We start from the raw sequence: 19522 nt of genomic DNA, 5'->3' as shown, positions 1-19522 counted from the left end.
AGAATGTTCACTCAATTATGCTTTCTACACTACTCTAATTACTAAGCACCCCTAATGGGCCTCCATGTAACATGTACAAGGCTTTCTCTCTTCCATCCGTGGCTTCATTCAATTGGGCGTGAATGTGCTTAACCATTGATCTTGTAATTGGGCCTAGACGGTCTAGGTCTCCCCCTAGACGCTCCATGTGTAGCCTCCCCTCTTCACATCCTAGACGCTCCTTCCTTGGGTCTAGACGCTCATCATGGTCTAGCTTTGGGTCTTGGCTTTCATGGTGGGATGTGCTTGGCCCTCCTCCATCATCCCCTCCCCCTTGGAAAGGATTTGTCCTCAAATCCAGCTCGTCATCGTCATTGGTACCTACAAATGGAGAAAGATCAATTACATTAAAAGTGTCATGAACTCCATATTCAAGAGGTAGGTCCAATTTATATGCATTGTTGTTGACTCGCTTGAGGACTTGAAAGGGTCCATCACCTCGGGGACTTAGTTTGGACTTCCTTTGAGTTGGAAATCTATCTTTGCGAAGGTGAAGCCAAACTAAGTCTCCTTCCTCAAAAATTATTTCTTTCTTCCCTTTATTGTTGTATTTTGTGTACTTCTCATTTTGTTGTTGTATTTGGAGTTTAATCTTCTCATGCATTTTCTTTACAAAGTCAGCTTTGATTACTCCTTCCTTATGCACAAAATCTTGTGGATTAGGAAGAGGTATCAAATCCATGGGTGTGAGAGGATTAAAACCATATACTACTTCAAAAGGAGAAGCATTAGTAGTCTTGTGAACTACTCGATTGTAGGCAAATTCAATGTGGGGAAGATACTCATCCCAAGATTTATGGTTGCCCTTCATGATAGCCCTTAGCATAGTCCCAAGAGATCTATTGACTACTTCGGTTTGACCATCCCTTTGAGGATGACAAGAAGTTGAAAATTGTAGTCTTGTTCCAAGTTTGCCCCAAAGAGTTTTCCAAAAGTGGCTGATAAACTTGGGATCTCTATCGGATACTATACTCCTAGGGAGACCATGAAGTCTCACCACTTCTCTAAAGAAGAGTCTAGAAATATTTTGAGCATCGTCTACCTTGTGGCATGGAATAAAATGGGACATTTTGCTAAAACAGTCCACTACCACAAAGATAGAGTCATGGCCTCTTGCAGTCCTAGGAAGTCCTAAAATGAAATCCATGCTAATGTCTTCCCAAAGAGCATTTGCAATCGGCAAAGGGGTGTAGAGTCCATGCGGCATTGTTCTAGACTTTGCTTTTAAACATGAGACGCATCTAGAACAATGTCGTTGGACATCTTTCCTCATGTGTGGCCAACAAAATTTTGCTTTTAAAAGATCTAGAGTTTTATCAACTCCAAAATGGCCCATGAGTCCCCCCTCATGTGATTCTTTGACAAGGAGTTTCCTATGTGTTCCTTGGGGAATGCAAAGTTTTCCCTCTTTAAAAAGATATCCCTCGGACACATAGTAACCTCCTTGCGCTCTATGTAGACATTGGGCATAGATGGATGAGAGTTCTTGATCTTCTTGGTAAAGCTCTCTTATGTGGTCAAATCCAAGAATTTGGGCACCTAATTTTGAAAAGAGTGTATGCCGTCTTGAAAGAGCATCGGCCACTATATTGGTGCTTCCTTTCTTGTATTTGATTACATAAGGAAATTGTTCAAGAAATTCCATCCATTTAGCATGTCACTTGTTGAGCTTGTGTTGGCCCTTTAAATATTTTAAAGACTCGTGATCACTATGGATGACAAATTCTTTGGACACAAGGTAGTGTTCCCAAGTCTTTAGGGCTCGCACAAGAGCATAGAGCTCTTTGTCATAGGTGGGGTAGTTGAGGGTGGCACCATGGAGTTTTTCACTAAAATAAGCAATGGGGTGTCCACCTTGCAACAAAACCGCACCTATGCCTACCCCCGATGCATCACACTCTATCTAAAAAGTTTTGGAAAAATTTGGGAGAGATTGGATGGGTGCATTGGTGAGTTGAGCTTTTAGCCTTTGAAAGGCTTGCTCATGCTTTTCATTCCAACAAAATGCAACATCTTTTTTAACAAGTTCATTCAAAGGAGAGGCTGGGCTAGAAAAATTAGGCACAAACCTTCTATAGAAGCTAGCTAACCCATGAAAACTTCTTACATCACTTACATTTTGTGGAGTTGGCCACTCGCGGATGGCTTTGATTTTCTCGGGATCTACATGCACCCCCTTATTGTTTACTATGAAGCCTAAGAAGACTACACTATCTACACAAAAGGTACACTTATCCCTATTTGCAAAAAGACTATTTTTCCTAAGAACTAGAAGAACTTCCCTAAGGTGACTTAGATGGTCTTCTAGGGTTTTACTATATACTAAGATATCATCAAAGTAAACTACTACATATTTACCTATACAATCCCTCAAGGTGTGATTCATAAGCCTCATGAATGTACTTGGGGCATTAGTAAGCCCAAAGGGCATCACCAACCACTCGTATAATCCAAATTTGGTCTTAAAAGCGGTTTTCCACTCATCACCCTCCTTGATTCGAATTTGGTGATATCCACTTTTAAGGTCAATTTTGGAGAATAGAGTTGACCCATGCAATTCATCAAGCATATCATCAAGCCTTGGAATTGGATGCCTATACTTGATGGTGATGTTGTTGATTGCTCGACAATCACAACACATGCGCCATTTTCCATCTTTTTTTGGCACCAACAAGACAGGTACAGCACAAGGGCTTAGGCTCTTTTGAACCCAACCCTTCTCCAACAAGTCTTGAACTTGTGATTCTATTTCCTTTGTTTCCTCGGGGTTGGTTCTATAAGCAGGCCTATTTGGTAGGCTTGCCCCCGGATTGAAGTCAATTTGATGTTCTATACCTCTAAGGGGAGGAAGCCCAATGGGACCCTCATTAGAGAATAGATCTTCAAATTCACTTAAAAGGTTTTCTATTTGAGGAGGTAAATTCATAAGTTCACTACTAGTGGCAGTGGATGTAAGTGCTCCTTTACAAAAGATAAGGCTTGGTTGTTCAACAAGAAGCAAATTTTCAAAAACGTTTTCAAGAGGCTTTTCTTGTTGAGCAACCTTGTGGGAAGGAACACTCTTCTCCCACGCCTTCCTATCCCTAAGGATTTTCTCTTTTTCTAGCGCTTTTTTTTTTCCTCATCCCTCTTTTGCTTCATTTGTATTTGGTCTTTTACCACTTGAGAATGTGGTAAAGGACTAAGTACAAACTTTTTATACTTGTGGGTGAAGGAAATCTCGTTAGTGAGACCATCATGCAAGGTTTTCTTATCAAATTGCCATGGTCTCCCTAATAAGATATGACAAGCTTCCATAGGTACTACATCACATAAAACCTTATCTTTGTAGTTCCCTATGGAAAACTTGATTTCCACTTGCTTGTCTACATGTAGTTCCCCATTTTCATTAAGCCATTGAAGTTTATAAGGTTTTGGGTGAGGAACTACTTGTAGCTTAAGCTTCTCCACCATCCTAGCACTACAACAATTGCAACTAGATCCACTATCCACAATGAGAGAGCATATGTTTTCTAAAACATTTCATCTTGTATGAAATATGTTCTCTCTTTGTGTTTCAATGGATGTGCTAGGGTGATTGTTGAGGGTTCTCCTAATCATAAGCAATTCTCCCTCTAGTGGAGCTACCCTCTCATCCTCTCCCCCTTCCTCTCTCTCACTAGGCTCATCCTCGCCACTAGTGTACTCATCTACACCCTTAAGAAACAAAGTCCTTTGGTTTGGACATTGTGCTTGCACATGCCCTCTACCATAGCACTTGAAACACTTAACATCTCGAGCTCGGATGGGTGGGGTGGAGGTTTCTTTGGTGAAAGGTTTAGTAGGTTCTTTTGGTTTTTCTTTTGATGTACTACCCTCCCTTCTAAACTCTTTCTTGGGATAAAAGTTAGAGTAAGGGCTCACCTTTTGACTTGACGTTTTGCGTAAAATTTGTTGCTCAACTTTAATGCAAAGTTGAACCAAGTCATTCAAGTCTTGGTAAGGTAAGAGCTCCACTCTATCTCTTATCTCAAGTGATAGGCCACTAAGGAACCTAGCTATTGTTGTATCCTCCTCTTCTCTAATGGATGCTCTCATCATGTAGAGCTCCATTTTTTGTCTATACTCTTCCACACTCATGTTTTTTTGTTGGAGTCTTTGGAGCTTGTCCATCAACTCCCTATGGTAGTAGGAAGGTATGTGTCGGCGTCTTAGGGCTCCCCTAAGGTCATTCCAATATGTAAAGGGAGGTTCCCTATGAAGACGCCTTTCTCTTTCGAGAGAGGTCCACCAATACATGGAGTTCCTTTGGAAGCTAAGGGCGGCTAAGGGTACCTTACGTTCCTCACTTACCCTATGGCAAGCAAAGAGTTATTCTACCTTCATCTCCCAATCTAGATAGATTTCTACATTTTCCTTACCATGAAAATGAGGTAGGTCTACTCTAGTTTCCCTTGGCACCTCTTGCTCCCTTTGCCTATTCCTTCTAGGGGGTGCTTGGTAGTAGTCATTAATTCTAAGGCTTCCCTCCCCTAGAGACTCATTACTCCTAGATGCATGAGTATGAGTTTTCTTTGATTTTTGTGATTTTTGGGATTTCTCCTCTTGGGCTTTAGCCAATTCATTGATTTTATTCTCATTCTCCAATTGTCTAAAAGAAATCATTTGTACAGCTTGTGAAACATCTTTTAAAAGAGATTTTATAGATTTGACTTCACTTTCAATAGACTTTGGAGAGTGAGGAGGAGAAGACATGGCTAAAGTTTTTGTGTATATAAGTGTTTTACTTTAAGGAAATTTAGGAAAGTCAAAGAAGGTAGTTTTCCAGGTAAGGGAGGTGAGTCACAAAGGACTACTTAAGTACCAAGCCTTTGCCTTAGCCAAAAACTATCCCTCAATGTCTTCACACAAAACTTCCTCTTAGTAAACTACTTAGAACACAATGAAGTTGACAAATCAAAACTTTTTTTTTTCAATGCAAGAAAACAATGTATGCTAACTAATCAACAAAGCTAGACGGTTTATCACAAACTTAACAAAATAAGCTGATCCTGCCGACAACTCGAGCGTGGAGGAATCGCTTCGTAGCTCTCTCTGCCCCGTCTACGCGACTGTGCTATATGCAAAATCACCCTCAGAACCTTCTCTAGGATCTCCAAACGCAACCTGCAAAACACACAGACGGCGCCTCCAGCGGCCGTTTGCACTCCGACGATCAAGTTAGGTCACAGAACCACCAATGAGAAAAACTAGTCGTGTGTGTGAAAACTCTTGCCCTCTTTTTTTTCTATCTCCTCTGAATCTCACCCTGATTCTCTTTTATGCCTCTCTCTGCATCTGGGCCTAACAGAATTCTGTTATGCCTCTCTGGCATGTGCCAGAACCCTGTTATGCTTTTCTGCGACAACGTACCTCAAGAATCAGTAGAGTGTGAGTGTCTGTGCGTGTCTGCGTGTCTCTGCGCTTGGCTGCGCTTGTCTGTACCCTTAGCGGTACGGAGTGCACCTTTATCTGGACCGCGCCCTTCTCAAATGATGACACGTGGAGGCATGCAACTCACATCTAACCATACACGTGTCACTACTTGAAGGGCTCTAGCGCTTCTCTTTGTGTGCCTAAGTTATTCCCTTGCGGAGTAACTTAGCATATTTCTTCCATCTGGGTAAATCGCATACTCTCAGGAGAACGCCAGGTGTGGCTGGTCTAGGCACACTCACCAAGCGTTGCTCTCTGCGTAAACGACTTACCCTTCACGGTGTCACGCACGTAATGGGTTGAGGGAATCACCAATCACTGACCGGTTTACTAGCTCCCTCAGGCCACTCTCGTGCACGATTCCCTGAGATGTGCTCATGCGAGGTCCATGCGTAACGCTCTCGCTGGGAACCTCAGTCCTAGTTTAATTGCGTGTAACACGAGACCCCGATGACCATGCACCCGATGACTGATCAGTGTTATATTGCTTCTCGCGTTCTGCCCCCAGGCGTTCATCTGGGAACTGGCCTGCTGGTGGCCACTTGGTTACTGACCACCGATCACCGTTCTGGGTGATCTGTCCCCTGACTTCTCTGCCGCCTGATCTGTCGGTGGTCACTTGGTTACTGACAACCGATCACGTTCACCCTGATCTATCTGTCACCTGGTCCACGTGTCACCCTGCGAGTGGTCCACGTGGTCATCTTCTGCTGACGTCATCGACTATCGATGACCGACCGGATCACAAGCCCCCTAGTCTCGAGCTGTGAACTCGTTCTCAGCGAAGAGACTGAGTGGTCGTGCCCTCGGTCCACGTGGCATGTGGGCCACATCTCGTGCCACCTCACGTGCGGCCCCTTTAACGTTACAACTTCCTCCCTTAATGTTGCGACGCGTGGACGCATCAACGGTCAGCGTGGAGTGTCGCTAGCGCTTCCCTTTTTCAAATAGGCGCGTGCATTTACTGTTTCTTCATCTTCTTCAATCAACTCTTAGACTTTCTACGAACTCTCTCTCTGCGCTTCCATCCTTCTTCCAGCTTTCTACCTTCAAGACTCTTGCGATCATTCAAAGGTATGGTTTTTCTTCTTCCTTGGTCCACTTAGGTTACTTTTACCGATTGCATTCATCTTTCTCATTATCATGCATTCATCTTCTCTGTTTTCCCTCTCTCGACCCGCGCTAGGGTTTTTCGCGTTCTTGCTCTAATTTCTGCTTCTCCTTCTTCCTCTTTTCACCTGGGCATTTCTTTCTCCTTCCCCTTCTCTGTTTTCACCGAACCATTCATCATTCCCTCTTCTTCCATTCATTCTGACTTTTCATTTTTCCTCCATTGCAGCTATCTCGCGATGGCTCGCTTGAAACAAACCGCTCGCATTATTGCCTCGTCTTCTGGTGCACAGCCTTCCGCAAGTGCGCCAGCTCCACCACCACCCGTTGCAACCTCCTACCACGACAACGCCAGGGTCTACGACTGGGCCCCCCTGGCGTTGCTCGCCGAAACCTCCACCCTACTGCCCCAGGGCCACCTCACATCCCTACTGAGCAACAACCCCGATGAGCCCTCTTGCGCCATCGACAGGGAAAACGATTTCAACATCCGAATCTGCATTCCTCCTCGAGGGATGCCCATCTGCGCGGACGATAGGGCCACCAATGGGGTGCCCTTCGTCTTCGTCTACTCTGCCATCTTCAAAAGGTTGAAGCTACGCCTGCCCTTCACCTTTTTCGAGAAGGAGCTGATGATGGAGTTGAACGTCGCACCCTGCCAACTCCATCCAAATGCCTGGGCTTTTATCCGGGCATTTGAAATTCTCTGCAATTACTTCGGGCATAACGCCTCCGTGGACGTGTTCCTCTACTTCTTCGAGGCGAAGAACCCTGGGGACAGGTCCTGGGTTAGTCTGAACGGGGTTGCTGGACGGGTGCTCTTGGGCCTGTATCAGCAATCCTTCAAAGATTGGAAAGGCAGGTTCTACATGATATCTGCCACCCCACAAAGTCCAACGTTGCTCGAGGGGTACCCCCTCTACTGGGTTCCTGTGGTTGAGTTCAAGAAACCCCGGGATCTCGAAGCCATGGCCCCCTACGAGCGCGAGCTATGTAGGCTGTTCCTGGGGGCCAAGTACAACTCTGCACTCCTCATCAAACATGAGTTCGATATGTTGGCTCTGAAAAAATACATAGGTAGCTCTTCTTCTTCCACCTCTTAGGATACTTGCACATTCTCATGCATGCTTGCATACATTTTGACTTATTTGCATAACTAGGCCATCTAACTCTTCTTTTTCCCTTCGATGCAGATACAATGTCGGGGAAGGATAGGAGGAAAGCTTTGCTGGAGCTTGCCAAACTCCGGGGGGCCAAAGGGACTGGCTCCTCTTCTTCCACCACCGATCCTATTGCAGCCCCTCCTCTCTCGGTCGCGCCAGCTGAAGGCCCCGAGCCAGAAAGGAAAATAAGGAAGCTGGTGAAGGCCTTTCCTTCATCTGCTGCTGCTGCTGCTCCTGCTCCCTCAACAGAAGAGGAGAGTTCTGGCTCTCCTCTTGTACACCGCAAGAGGAAGCTACCAGCGGTTGAGGGGGCCTCATCTCTTCAACCTGGGGAGATTGAGGTGGTGGAGGTAGAGGAAGGTTCACCCCCTCCTTCCTCTACTCAACCTGCCCCAGTGCCCACATGCCTTCCCTCTCCCCGTCAACAGCCATCTCCAGCTCCTCGACCACCATCTCCCCCCCCAGCAGGCCAATCTCCTGGTCAACCTGCTCCTCCATCTGGGGGCGCTTCTGCTCATTCGGGGGGTCTCCCACCGCCACTGCCAACCTCCGCTGCTGCTGAATGTGGTGGGGCCAGCTCGCGACCAAGCGTCTCTGGGGCTAGCCACGAGAACTTCAGTCGGGTCATCACCTTGGTTCGACAGCTCATCTGCAACCGAGAGATCGTCGAATGGAGCGAAGACAAGGTGGATATGCACCTGGCTAGGCAGATCTCTCTTTTTGTAATTTCACACTTCTGCATAATTTGTTGTACTTTGAACTTGTATAAACTTTGTCGCTTAATATATACTAGTTTCAGACGCATCTCTTTTTCTCCGCGTTTTCTTAAGCTTTGTCTTTCGCTTTGCACACGACTAAATGTTAACCAGCTTAGGCCTAGCGCGATCTGCCTCCTTTGATCTTGGCCTCTACTTTGATCGCGATTAACAACTTCCTTAGCTTTGTCTTTAACAGTTCTTGTGCGCTGCTTTGTACCACTAGGCAATCACTGACGACTCATCAGTCATCGTTCTTCGGTCTTCACTTAGCTTCTCTGTCGCTCTAGCGCTAAGTGCATAGAGGACTTTGACATCGATCGCTCGAGGTGATGCCTTGTTTTGGGGAAAGAAAAGTGTTTCTCGCTAACCCCTCTTACCTTCCCCAAGGTCATCACCCTTTGGCGGATTGGATCGTTCATTCCCTACCTCACTCCTGGGGTGAGAAGGGTTTCAAACTAAGAGCCTTACTGGGCCAATATTGGTGTATGCCAAGTGGGTAAGGACATTTGTCAAAATCTTTCCTTTCCCTCTCTTGGTCTTACTAGCACCCCTGGCTTTTCAAACTCTAGTCGCCTGCACTCACACCTGGGGTGAGGAAGACTTAGATCAGTGCCAGTACTCGCGCCTAAGGCGAGTAAGGCCTAACCGACCACCTGCACTTGCGCCTGGGGCAAGGAGGATTTTAACTTTAATACTTGCGCACACTTGATATGCTGGAAATCTTTTCATTGGGTGGCCTCGTCAAAAACCCTCCTTAGGGAAAAGAGTGCCCCCTTGTCTGTTCAACTGTTTCCACTATATACAGAACATGTATCTTTAGCGCGAGAACGCAACTACTTTACAACTTAACTGAAGTAAAATTTTAAGTGGGTGGCGTTCCACGTTCTGGGGATTGCTCCTCCCTCCAGAGTTTCTAGCCGATAAGCTCCGTTCTCCAACGTCTCAACCACTCTGTATGGGCCTGTCCACTTTGGAGACAACTTGTTCTCCATCTCATTCTGATGTGCCTTTCTCATCACCAGATCACCTTCCTGGAAGCGCCTGAGCCTCACCTTAAAGTTGTGCCTCCGTTCTACTCTTCTCTTTACGGCTTCAGCACTGACTCTGGCTTCTTCTCGCACTTCGTCCAGTAGGTCGAGATTCACCTTTCGCTCTTCATTGGACTCTTCAGCAATGAAATTCAAGAATCTGGGGGAGCTCTCCTGTATCTCCACGGGAATCATGGCGTCTGTCCCGTAGACAATGCTGAAGGGTGTCTCATGGGTGCTGGACTGTGGGGTGGTATGGTAAGACCATACGATTCTGGGGACCTCCTCTGCCCAGCTTCCTTTAGCCTTGTCTAGTCTTCGCTTCAGCCCCCTGAGCAATACTCGGTTGGCCGACTCCACCTGCCCATTGGTTTGTGGGTGTTCCACTGAGGCGAAAACCTGCTGTATCTTTAACTCCTCACACATCTTCCTCAGCTGATGACTCGTGAACTGGGTGCCGTTGTCGGAGACTAACCTCTTGGGTATTCCGAAGTGACAGACGATGTTCTTCCAGACAAAGTGCTCGACTTTCTGTGCGGTGATGTGTGCGACTGGTTCTGCCTCCACCCACTTGGTGAAGTACTCGATGGCCACGATGAGAAACTTCATTTGCCTTATCACCAGGGGGAAAGGTCCTAGGATGTCGATCCCCCATGTGTGAAATGGCCACGGGCTATGGATGGACCTCAACTCCTCAGGAGGTGCCTTGTGCCAGACTGCGTGAAGTTGACACTGTTTGCAACGTTGAGCAAACCTCACGCAGTCTTCCTTCAGCTTTGGCCAGTAGTACCCCGCGGAGTATCCTACTTGCCAAAGCGCGACCACCTACATGGCTTCCCCACACCCCCTCGTGCAGCTCAGACATGAGTCTGGTGCATTGCTCGCCGTGCATGCAGATCTGCACAGGGTGAGAAAATCCAAATCTAAAGAGGTTCCCATCAATTAGAGTAAACTTACTCGAGCTCCTCTTGATCCTTTTTGCCTCTGCCACGTCAAGTGGGAGTACACCATCTTTTAAGTACAACTGGTACGGTGTTATCCACGTGTCGAGTTCCTTCACCGCGCAGACCTCCATCGACTCATCGATCTTCGACGGTCGCGCTCTCACCCTCGGCGCCTTCAACGTTTCTTGAGTCAACGACCGATGATCGATCGTCAGGCGCTCCATTGATTTGTACACAGTAAGTACCTGGTTTCCTGACACGAACGCTCGTGGTACCTTCAAGGTCTCCTGAATGACGGTCCTCTGCTTCCCCCCCTTGCCTGAGCTGGCCAGCTTTGCAAGCAGGTCTGCTCTGGCATTTTGCTCTCTTGGCACGTGCACCAATTCAAACTCGGTGAAGGACGTCTTCAGGAGCTGTACATATTCCAGGTAGGCTGCCATCTGGGGATCTTTTGCCTGGAACTCCCCTGTAACCTGCCCGGTGACTAGCAAAGAGTCGCTTTTAGCCACCAGGTTTCTTGCTCCCATTTCTCTTGCTAGCAGCATTCCTGCGATCAGGGCTTCATACTCCGCCTGATTGTTGCTAGCCTTGAAGGCAAAGCGGAGGGACTGCTCGATCAGTACTCCGTTTGGGCCTTCCAAAATGACTCCTGCGCCGCTCCCCTGCTGATTAGAGGAGCCGTCCACCGATAACACCCATCGGAAATCTAAACCTTCTGCAGGTGTCACGACCGACGACAGCTCGACCACAAAGTCCGCGAACACCAGCCCCTTGATCGGTCCTCGGGGCTCGTACTGAATGTCAAACTCTGACAATTCCACCGCCCACTTGACCATCCTTCCCGCTACATCAGGTTTCTTCAGCACATTTTGGATGGGCAGATCCGTCATTACCACCACTGTGAAGCTGTGGAAGTAATGCCTGAGTCTTCTTGCTGAAAATACCACCGCCAGGGCAGCCTTCTCGAGGGCCCGGTACCTTGTTTCAGGGCCTTGCAGCACCTTACTCACGAAGTACACAGGCCTCTGGGCTTGATCTTGCTCTTGCACCAGGACTGAGCTGACTGCTCTCTCCGTCACAGCGAAGTATAGACGAAGAGGGATGCCTACCTGTGGTTTACACAAGACTGGTGGGCTTTCCAGATACTCCTTCAGCTTGATGAAGGCCTCCTCGCACTCCCGTGTCCAAAGGAATCTGCTGTTGCATTTAAGACACTGGAAGTACGGATGACCTTTCTCCCCTCCAGCAGACATAAACCGGGATAAGGCTGCCAAGCGACCGGTGAGTTGCTGCACCTCCTTCACCGTCGTCAGGCTCCTCATTGCCACGATCGCTGCGCACTTCTCTGGGTTAGCTTCGATTCCCCGCTCTGTTAAGAGGAAACCCAAGAACTTCCCAGCCTCCACGCCAAAAATACACTTCTCAGGGTTGAGCTTCAGCCTGTACTTGGCGATGGTGGTGAATAGTTCCTCCAGATCGGCTGCATGGTGCTTCTTCTCTTGGGACGTGACCACCATGTCATCTACATATGCATGTACGTTCCTTCCCAGCATGGGCGAGAGCACCCTATCCATGAGTCGCTGGTAGGTAGCCCCTGCGTTCTTTAGTCCGAATGGCATGACCTTGTAGCAATAGCAAGACCGTTCAGTCATGAACGCGGTCTTGCATTCATCCATCGGGTGCATTTTGATCTGGTTGTATCCTGAGAACGCATCCAGGAAGCTGAGTAGCTTCCCCTCTGACGCGCTATCCACTAGAGCATCTATACTGGGTAAGGGGTAAGAGTCTTTGGGGCATGCCTTGTTGAGGTCAGTGAAGTCCACACACATCCTCCACTTGCCATTTGACTTTTGCACCAGCACCACGTTCGCTAGCCACTCTGGGTACTGGATCTCCCCGATGTGCCCTGCAGCAAGGAGCTTCTACGCTTCGTCGTGGATCACCTTCCTCTTTTCCTCGTTGAATTTCCTTCGCCTCTATCGCACAGGTCGAACCTTAGGATCCATCGACAGACGATGGCAAAGGAAGTCGGGGTCGATTACTGGCATGTCGGACGCTGACCATGCAAAGGCACCCATGTGCTTCTCGATAACACCGACAATCAGCTTTCGCTCTTCTTCAACGAGGGATCCTCCCAACTTGAACTTTTTCCCCCTTATGTCCACTTCAACCCATCCTTCATGATGGCATTTTCATGAAGTTCTTATTGAATCAATGTAGAGTATGGGGCGGAAGCAATGAATGAGAGTGAACAAGATCCTCCTAAGAGTGGTGTTGATCTTGTAGGTGCATGATAAGTATGGGTATTGAGTGGTTCGGCCAGCTCAAGGGAAAAGATGAAGGAATTGAAGTTTAGAGCCTAGGATTCTAGGGAGAAGCAAAGTTGAGCACAAATGGGCAGCATAACTTTACTCACAATAAACTTGAAAATACAAGGTGTAGGCTCCCTTGTTGTCTTTGCTTGTTGATCTTCCAAGTGTTTGTAGTGTTTTTCAAGAATGCTTGTTTCGGCTTTGGCCTTGTCTTCTCCTTAGAATGATGGTCTTTAATTCTCCAATTTCCAGCACCTAGCAAAGGGCTAAACCTTAACCAAATCAAGTTCCCATTCACATAAGCACCAAAGAAGAATAAATTCCAGCACCCAAATTAGAGGTCAAAGAACAAAAGCAAGAAACAAATTTAATTGAATAAAACAGTACCACCAACAGGATTTAGATTATGACAACTAGAAAGAGAGTCAATTAAGTATAGCAAACAAATAAAGGTACTCAATTAAAGGTTGGCACACAAAAGAATTCCTAAAGAAAAGCACTAGATTAGATGACCAAATAAAAAAAACAGCACCACTGGAAAATGTTGTGGGCCAGAAAACGTGTTTGTTCCCCGATTTATGCTGAGCTGTATTTTTAGAATTTGGCTCTGAAATTTGTTATGCAAGATATTCAGGATCTTATCTAAAATCTGGCTTTGGAATCACTCAAAACGGATGCACCATTTGTTTTTAATAAATTTTGCAAAATTGGTGTTCGGTTATGCCAGCTGGAGCGCTTCAGATTTGCACTCTGATCTTAAAAGATTTATCATTTTTTTTCTGTTGCTTCTTTGGACCTAATTCTTTTTTTGTCCTTTCTATAACACTTTAAACTTTCATTTTCCAGAGAATCAAAATTTTCCTATGGGTGGAAATATTTTTCTGGGTTAAAACAGCCAAAACAGAGAAGGTGAAAACAGGGGAATATGAAAACTGGAAACAAAAACAGCAAGATACCAAAGTTTAGACACAATGGAAATTTGTGAAATAGAATTGTGTATGATCTAAACACAATATGAACTCAAACTAAAAATTAAAAAGGCACCAAAGGAGCAAAGAACAGCAGATTCAAGCAAATAAAGAGACCCAAAATCAAGAAACAATTAAGCCAAATAAAAGGACTACTATGAATTGTTGACAATATGGATGAACATGACTTGACAAAACATGTATAGATTCAGAAAATTAAAGACTCAAAGCATAATATGAACCAAAATAATGAAAGCAATAAAGACTCAAAGCCTAAAAGAAAATAGCAACACAAAGGTGTATGGAATCCTATCACAAATTGCACAAGAACTTGTTCAAGATCAAATGAACAAGAGTGCTTCGGTTGGATCTTCCACAAAGCACACCAAGAACAAATTAAAATGTAAAAAACAGCAAGACAAGTAAGGAAAGTAAATGACAATATGAAATAAAGAAGAACTAAAATTGAAAAGACAAGGAGCTACTCATCTTGAAGAACCAAAGCTCATGATACCAAATGATGGCATTTTCATGAAGTTCTTATTGAATCAATGTAGAGTATGGGGCGGAAGCAATGAATGAGAGTGAACAAGATCCTCCTAAGAGTGGTGTTGATCTTGTAGGTGCATGATAAGTATGGGTATTGAGTGGTTCGGCCAGCTCAAGGGAAAAGATGAAGGAATTGAAGTTTAGAGCCTAGGATTCTAGGGAGAAGCAAAGTTGAGCACAAATGGGCAGCATAACTTTACTCACAATAAACTTGAAAATACAAGGTGTAGGCTCCTCCTTTTATAGGCTAAGGAGGACCATAATGCAACCCTAATGCTAGCCAAATGAAATGTAAATGTGAAGCACATGGGTGCACATGGCACATGGGTGCACAAATGAGCACATGGGGAGGGGTGTGTCTAGTTTTTATGCTCACCCCCTCCATGGTCTTTCTAGAATGTTCACACAAATATGCTTTCTACACCACTCTAATTACTAAGCACCCCTAATGGGCCTTTATGTAACAATTACAAAGGTCTTCTCTTCCCAAAACCGTAGCTTTGACCCATGTGTATGTGAAGCTAGACGGTCTAGAAGGAATCCTCATCATGGCTTAGACGCTCCTTATGTAGCCGCTCCTCATCATGGCCTAGACGCTCCTCTTCATGGGCTAGACGCTCCTTTTTGAGTCTAGACGCTCCTCATCATAGGCTAGACCGTCTAGTCTTGGAGGCTTGGCTTTCATCGTGTGGTGAGCTTGGGCCCTCCTCCATCACTTCAGCTGGGTGGGGCATTCTCTCACTGGCGATGACCGCCCTCGCGATCCCTGATTCGCGAGGAGCGATCGCGCCCACCTCTTCTTCTTCAACCTGAGCTACTTGGGAGCCCCCCATCGTAGCGTTCTGCACCCTCCGAGCTCCATGCGTTCCCCTAACCACCAATCGCTCTTCGCGCACACCGGGTGGTGGTGTTGTGGTGACGTGACATACGCTTCTCTTCTGCTTGAGGCTGTTCTCATAACAACGTCTAGCTTCGGCCTGATCCGACTTGATGGTTATTACGGTCCCCTCCATCGACGGCAGCTTCAGCTTCATGTGCCTCGTTGATGGTATTGCGCCCAACCTATTGAGTGTTGGCCTCCCCAACAAAATGTTGTACGCAGAAGGGGCGTTCACCACCAAGTATTTTATCCTTTCGGTGCGGGCTGTCGTTCCATCAGTGAACGTTGTCCTCAGCTCAATGTACCCCCGCACTTCTACCTGATCCCCTGCAAAGCTGTAAAGACACCCGGTATACGGCCTCAGTTGATCAGGGGACAACTGCAATTTGTTAAACGTCGGCCAGAACATGACGTCTGTCGAGCTTCCTTGATCTACGAGCACTCTGTGCACTCGTCTTCCTGCCGTGATGAGGGAAATGACCACAGGGTCGTTATCGTGCGGGACAATGTCCCGTAGGTCAGCTTTCCTGAAGACAATATCTACTTCAGGGAAATGGCTCTCGTCTACCGAGTCTACCGCCATAACCGATTGAGCGTACCTCCTTCTCTGTGACGCGGTGCATCCTCCACCAGAGAAGCCTCCCGCGATTGTTTGCACTTCCCCGTGCACAGGGATTTCATGCTGCTGTTCTCCAGCCTGGGATCCCGACGCGCGATCACCCTGCGGCTCGCGTAGGTAATCTGCCAGGAATCCGGATATCACCAACTCTGCCAGTTGGTGTCCCAACGCCAAACATGAGTGGAGTGTGTGGCCAAAGGCCTGGTGAAACTCACACCACTCATTCTTCTTCTGATGGCATTTTCATGAAGTTCTTCTTGAATCAATGTAGAGTAATGGGGCGGAAGCAATGAATGAAGGTGAGCAAGATCCTCCTAAGAGTGGTATTGATCTTGTAGGTGCATGCTATGTGTGGTTATTGGGTGGTTCGGCCAGCCCAAGGGAAAAGATGAAGGAATTGAAGTTTAGAGCCTAGGATTCTAGGGAGAAGCAAAGTTGAGCACAAAATGGCAGCATAACTTTACTCACAATAAACTTGAAAAATACATGAGATAGCCTCCCTATTTATAGGCTATTTGGACGTAGAAACTAAGCTAATAGCTAATGAAATGGAAACCAAATGAAATGCAAATCATTAGCCATGTGCCATGACCGGTCACACCTAGAAAGCTTCTAGAAAGTTTCACTCAAATATGCTTTCTACACTACTCTAATTACTAAGTACCCCTAATGGGCCTTTATGCAACATGTACAAAGCCTTCTCTCTTCCATCCGTGGCTTCATTCACTTGGGCTTGAACATGCTTGGCCATTGACCTTGTGAGAGGACCTAGACGGTCTAGTTCCACATCTAGACGCTCCATGGGTAGACGCTCCTTCCTTGTAGCTAGACGCTCTTCTTGGTCTAGACGCTCTCCATGGTTTGGACTTTGGTTCCCATGGCTAGATGTGCTTGGCTCTCTTCCATCATCCCCTCCCCCTTGGAAAGGATTTGTCCTCAAATCCAGCTCGTCATCGTCATTGGTACCTACAAATGGAGAAAGATCAATTACATTAAAAGTGTCATGTACTCCATATTCAAGTGGTAGGTCCAATTTATATGCATTGTTGTTGACTCGCTTGAGGACTTGAAAGGGTCCATCACCTCGGGGACTTAGTTTGGACTTCCTTTGAGTTGGAAATCTATCTTTGCGAAGATGAAGCCAAACTAAGTCTCCTTCCTCAAAAATTATTTCTCTCTTCCCTTTATTGTTGTATTTTGTGTACTTCTCATTTTGTTGTTGTATTTGGAGTTTAATCTTCTCATGCATTTTCTTTACAAAATCAGCTTTGATTACGCCTTCCTTATGCACAAAATCTTGTGGATTAGGAAGGGGTATCAAATCCATAGGTGTGAGAGGATTAAAGCCATATACTACTTCAAAAGGAGAAGCATTAGTAGTCTTGTGAACTACTCTATTCTAAGCAAATTCAATATGGGGAAGGTACTCATCCCAAGATTTGTGGCTGCCCTTCATGATAGCCCTAAGCATAGTTCCAAGAGATCTATTGACTACTTCGGTTTGGCCATCCGTTTGAGGATGACAAGATGTTGAAAATTGTAGTCTTGTTCCAAGTTTACCCCAAAGAGTTTTCCAAAAGTGGCTTATAAACTTGGGATCTCTATCGGACACTCTACTTCTAGGGAGACCATGGAGTCTCACCACTTCTCTAAAGAAGATTTTAGAAATATTTTGAGCATCATCTACTTTGTGGCATGGAATAAAATGGGACATTTTGCTAAAACGGTCCACTACCACAAAGATAGAGTCATGGCCTCTTGCAGTCCTAGGAAGTCCTAAAATGAAATCCATGTTAATGTCTTCCCAAGGAGCATTTGCAATCGGCAAAGGGGTGTAGAGTCCATGCGGCATTGTTCTAGACTTTGCTTTTAAACATGAGACGCATCTAGAACAATGTCGTTGGACATCTTTCCTCATGTGTGGCCAACAAAATTTTGCTTTTAAAAGATCTAGAGTTTTATCAACTCCAAAATGGCCCATGAGTCCCCCCTCATGTGATTCTTTGACAAGGAGTTTCCTATGTGTTCCTTGGGGAATGCAAAGTTTTCCCTCTTTAAAAAGATATCCCTCGGACACATAGTAACCTCCTTGCGCTCTATGTAGACATTGGGCATAGATGGATGAGAGTTCTTGATCTTCTTGGTAAAGCTCTCTTATGTGGTCAAATCCAAGAATTTGGGCACCTAATTTTGAAAAGAGTGTATGCCGTCTTGAAAGAGCATCGGCCACTATATTGGTGCTTCCTTTCTTGTATTTGATTACATAAGGAAATTGTTCAAGAAATTCCATCCATTTAGCATGTCACTTGTTGAGCTTGTGTTGGCCCTTTAAATATTTTAAAGACTCGTGATCACTATGGATGACAAATTCTTTGGACACAAGGTAGTGTTCCCAAGTCTTTAGGGCTCGCACAAGAGCATAGAGCTCTTTGTCATAGGTGGGGTAGTTGAGGGTGGCACCATGGAGTTTTTCACTAAAATAAGCAATGGGGTGTCCACCTTGCAACAAAACCGCACCTATGCCTACCCCCGATGCATCACACTCTATCTAAAAAGTTTTGGAAAAATTTGGGAGAGATTGGATGGGTGCATTGGTGAGTTGAGCTTTTAGCCTTTGAAAGGCTTGCTCATGCTTTTCATTCCAACAAAATGCAACATCTTTTTTAACAAGTTCATTCAAAGGAGAGGCTGGGCTAGAAAAATTAGGCACAAACCTTCTATAGAAGCTAGCTAACCCATGAAAACTTCTTACATCACTTACATTTTGTGGAGTTGGCCACTCGCGGATGGCTTTGATTTTCTCGGGATCTACATGCACCCCCTTATTGTTTACTATGAAGCCTAAGAAGACTACACTATCTACACAAAAGGTACACTTATCCCTATTTGCAAAAAGACTATTTTTCCTAAGAACTAGAAGAACTTCCCTAAGGTGACTTAGATGGTCTTCTAGGGTTTTACTATATACTAAGATATCATCAAAGTAAACTACTACATATTTACCTATACAATCCCTCAAGGTGTGATTCATAAGCCTCATGAATGTACTTGGGGCATTAGTAAGCCCAAAGGGCATCACCAACCACTCGTATAATCCAAATTTGGTCTTAAAAGCGGTTTTCCACTCATCACCCTCCTTGATTCGAATTTGGTGATATCCACTTTTAAGGTCAATTTTGGAGAATAGAGTTGACCCATGCAATTCATCAAGCATATCATCAAGCCTTGGAATTGGATGCCTATACTTGATGGTGATGTTGTTGATTGCTCGACAATCACAACACATGCGCCATTTTCCATCTTTTTTTGGCACCAACAAGACAGGTACAGCACAAGGGCTTAGGCTCTTTTGAACCCAACCCTTCTCCAACAAGTCTTGAACTTGTGATTCTATCTCCTTGGCTTCCTCGGGATTGGTTCTATAAGCAGGCCTATTTGGTAGGCTTGCCCCCGGGATAAAGTCAATTTGATGTTCTATCCCCCTTAGAGGAGGAAGCCCAATGGGCCCCTCATGTGAGAATAGATCTTCAAATTCACTCAAAAGATTTTCGATTTGAGGAGGTAAATTCATAAGTTCACTACTTGTGGCAGTGCATGTAAGTGCTCCTTTACAAAAGATAAGGCTTGGTTGTTCAACAAGAAGCAAATTTTCAAAAACGTTTTCAAGAGGCTTTTCTTGTTGACCAACCTTGTGGGAA

At 45.6% G+C, this 19522-nt stretch overlaps 1 protein-coding gene across 1 annotated transcript; it reads left to right on the top strand.

Annotated features, from left to right (window-relative positions):
* Positions 1-7801: 7801 nt before the first annotated feature.
* On the top strand, positions 7802-8595 carry LOC137809917 (lysine-rich arabinogalactan protein 19-like). The gene is made up of 2 exons (XM_068610977.1): positions 7802-8452; positions 8560-8595. Exons 1-2 carry the CDS (start codon positions 7802-7804, stop codon positions 8593-8595), a joined length of 687 nt encoding a protein of 228 aa, XP_068467078.1.
* Positions 8596-19522: the final 10927 nt, after the last annotated feature.

The sequence above is a fragment of the Phaseolus vulgaris genome, chromosome 2 (assembly GCF_000499845.2).
Source record: "Phaseolus vulgaris cultivar G19833 chromosome 2, P. vulgaris v2.0, whole genome shotgun sequence".
Lineage (NCBI taxonomy): Eukaryota > Viridiplantae > Streptophyta > Magnoliopsida > Fabales > Fabaceae > Phaseolus > Phaseolus vulgaris.
The sequence above is the reverse complement of the archived record's forward strand: the minus strand, read 5'-3'. Positions and strand labels throughout refer to the sequence as shown.

Excerpts from the sequence above, each read along its gene's own strand:
- LOC137809917 (XM_068610977.1), top strand. The coding sequence starts at position 7,802 with ATGTCGGGGAAGGATAGGAGGAAAGCTTTGCTGGAGCTTGCCAAACTC. Across the intron at positions 8,453-8,559 it reads TCGAATGGAGCGAAGACAAG|TTTCAGACGCATCTCTTTTT; the intron begins GTGGATATGCAC and ends AATATATACTAG.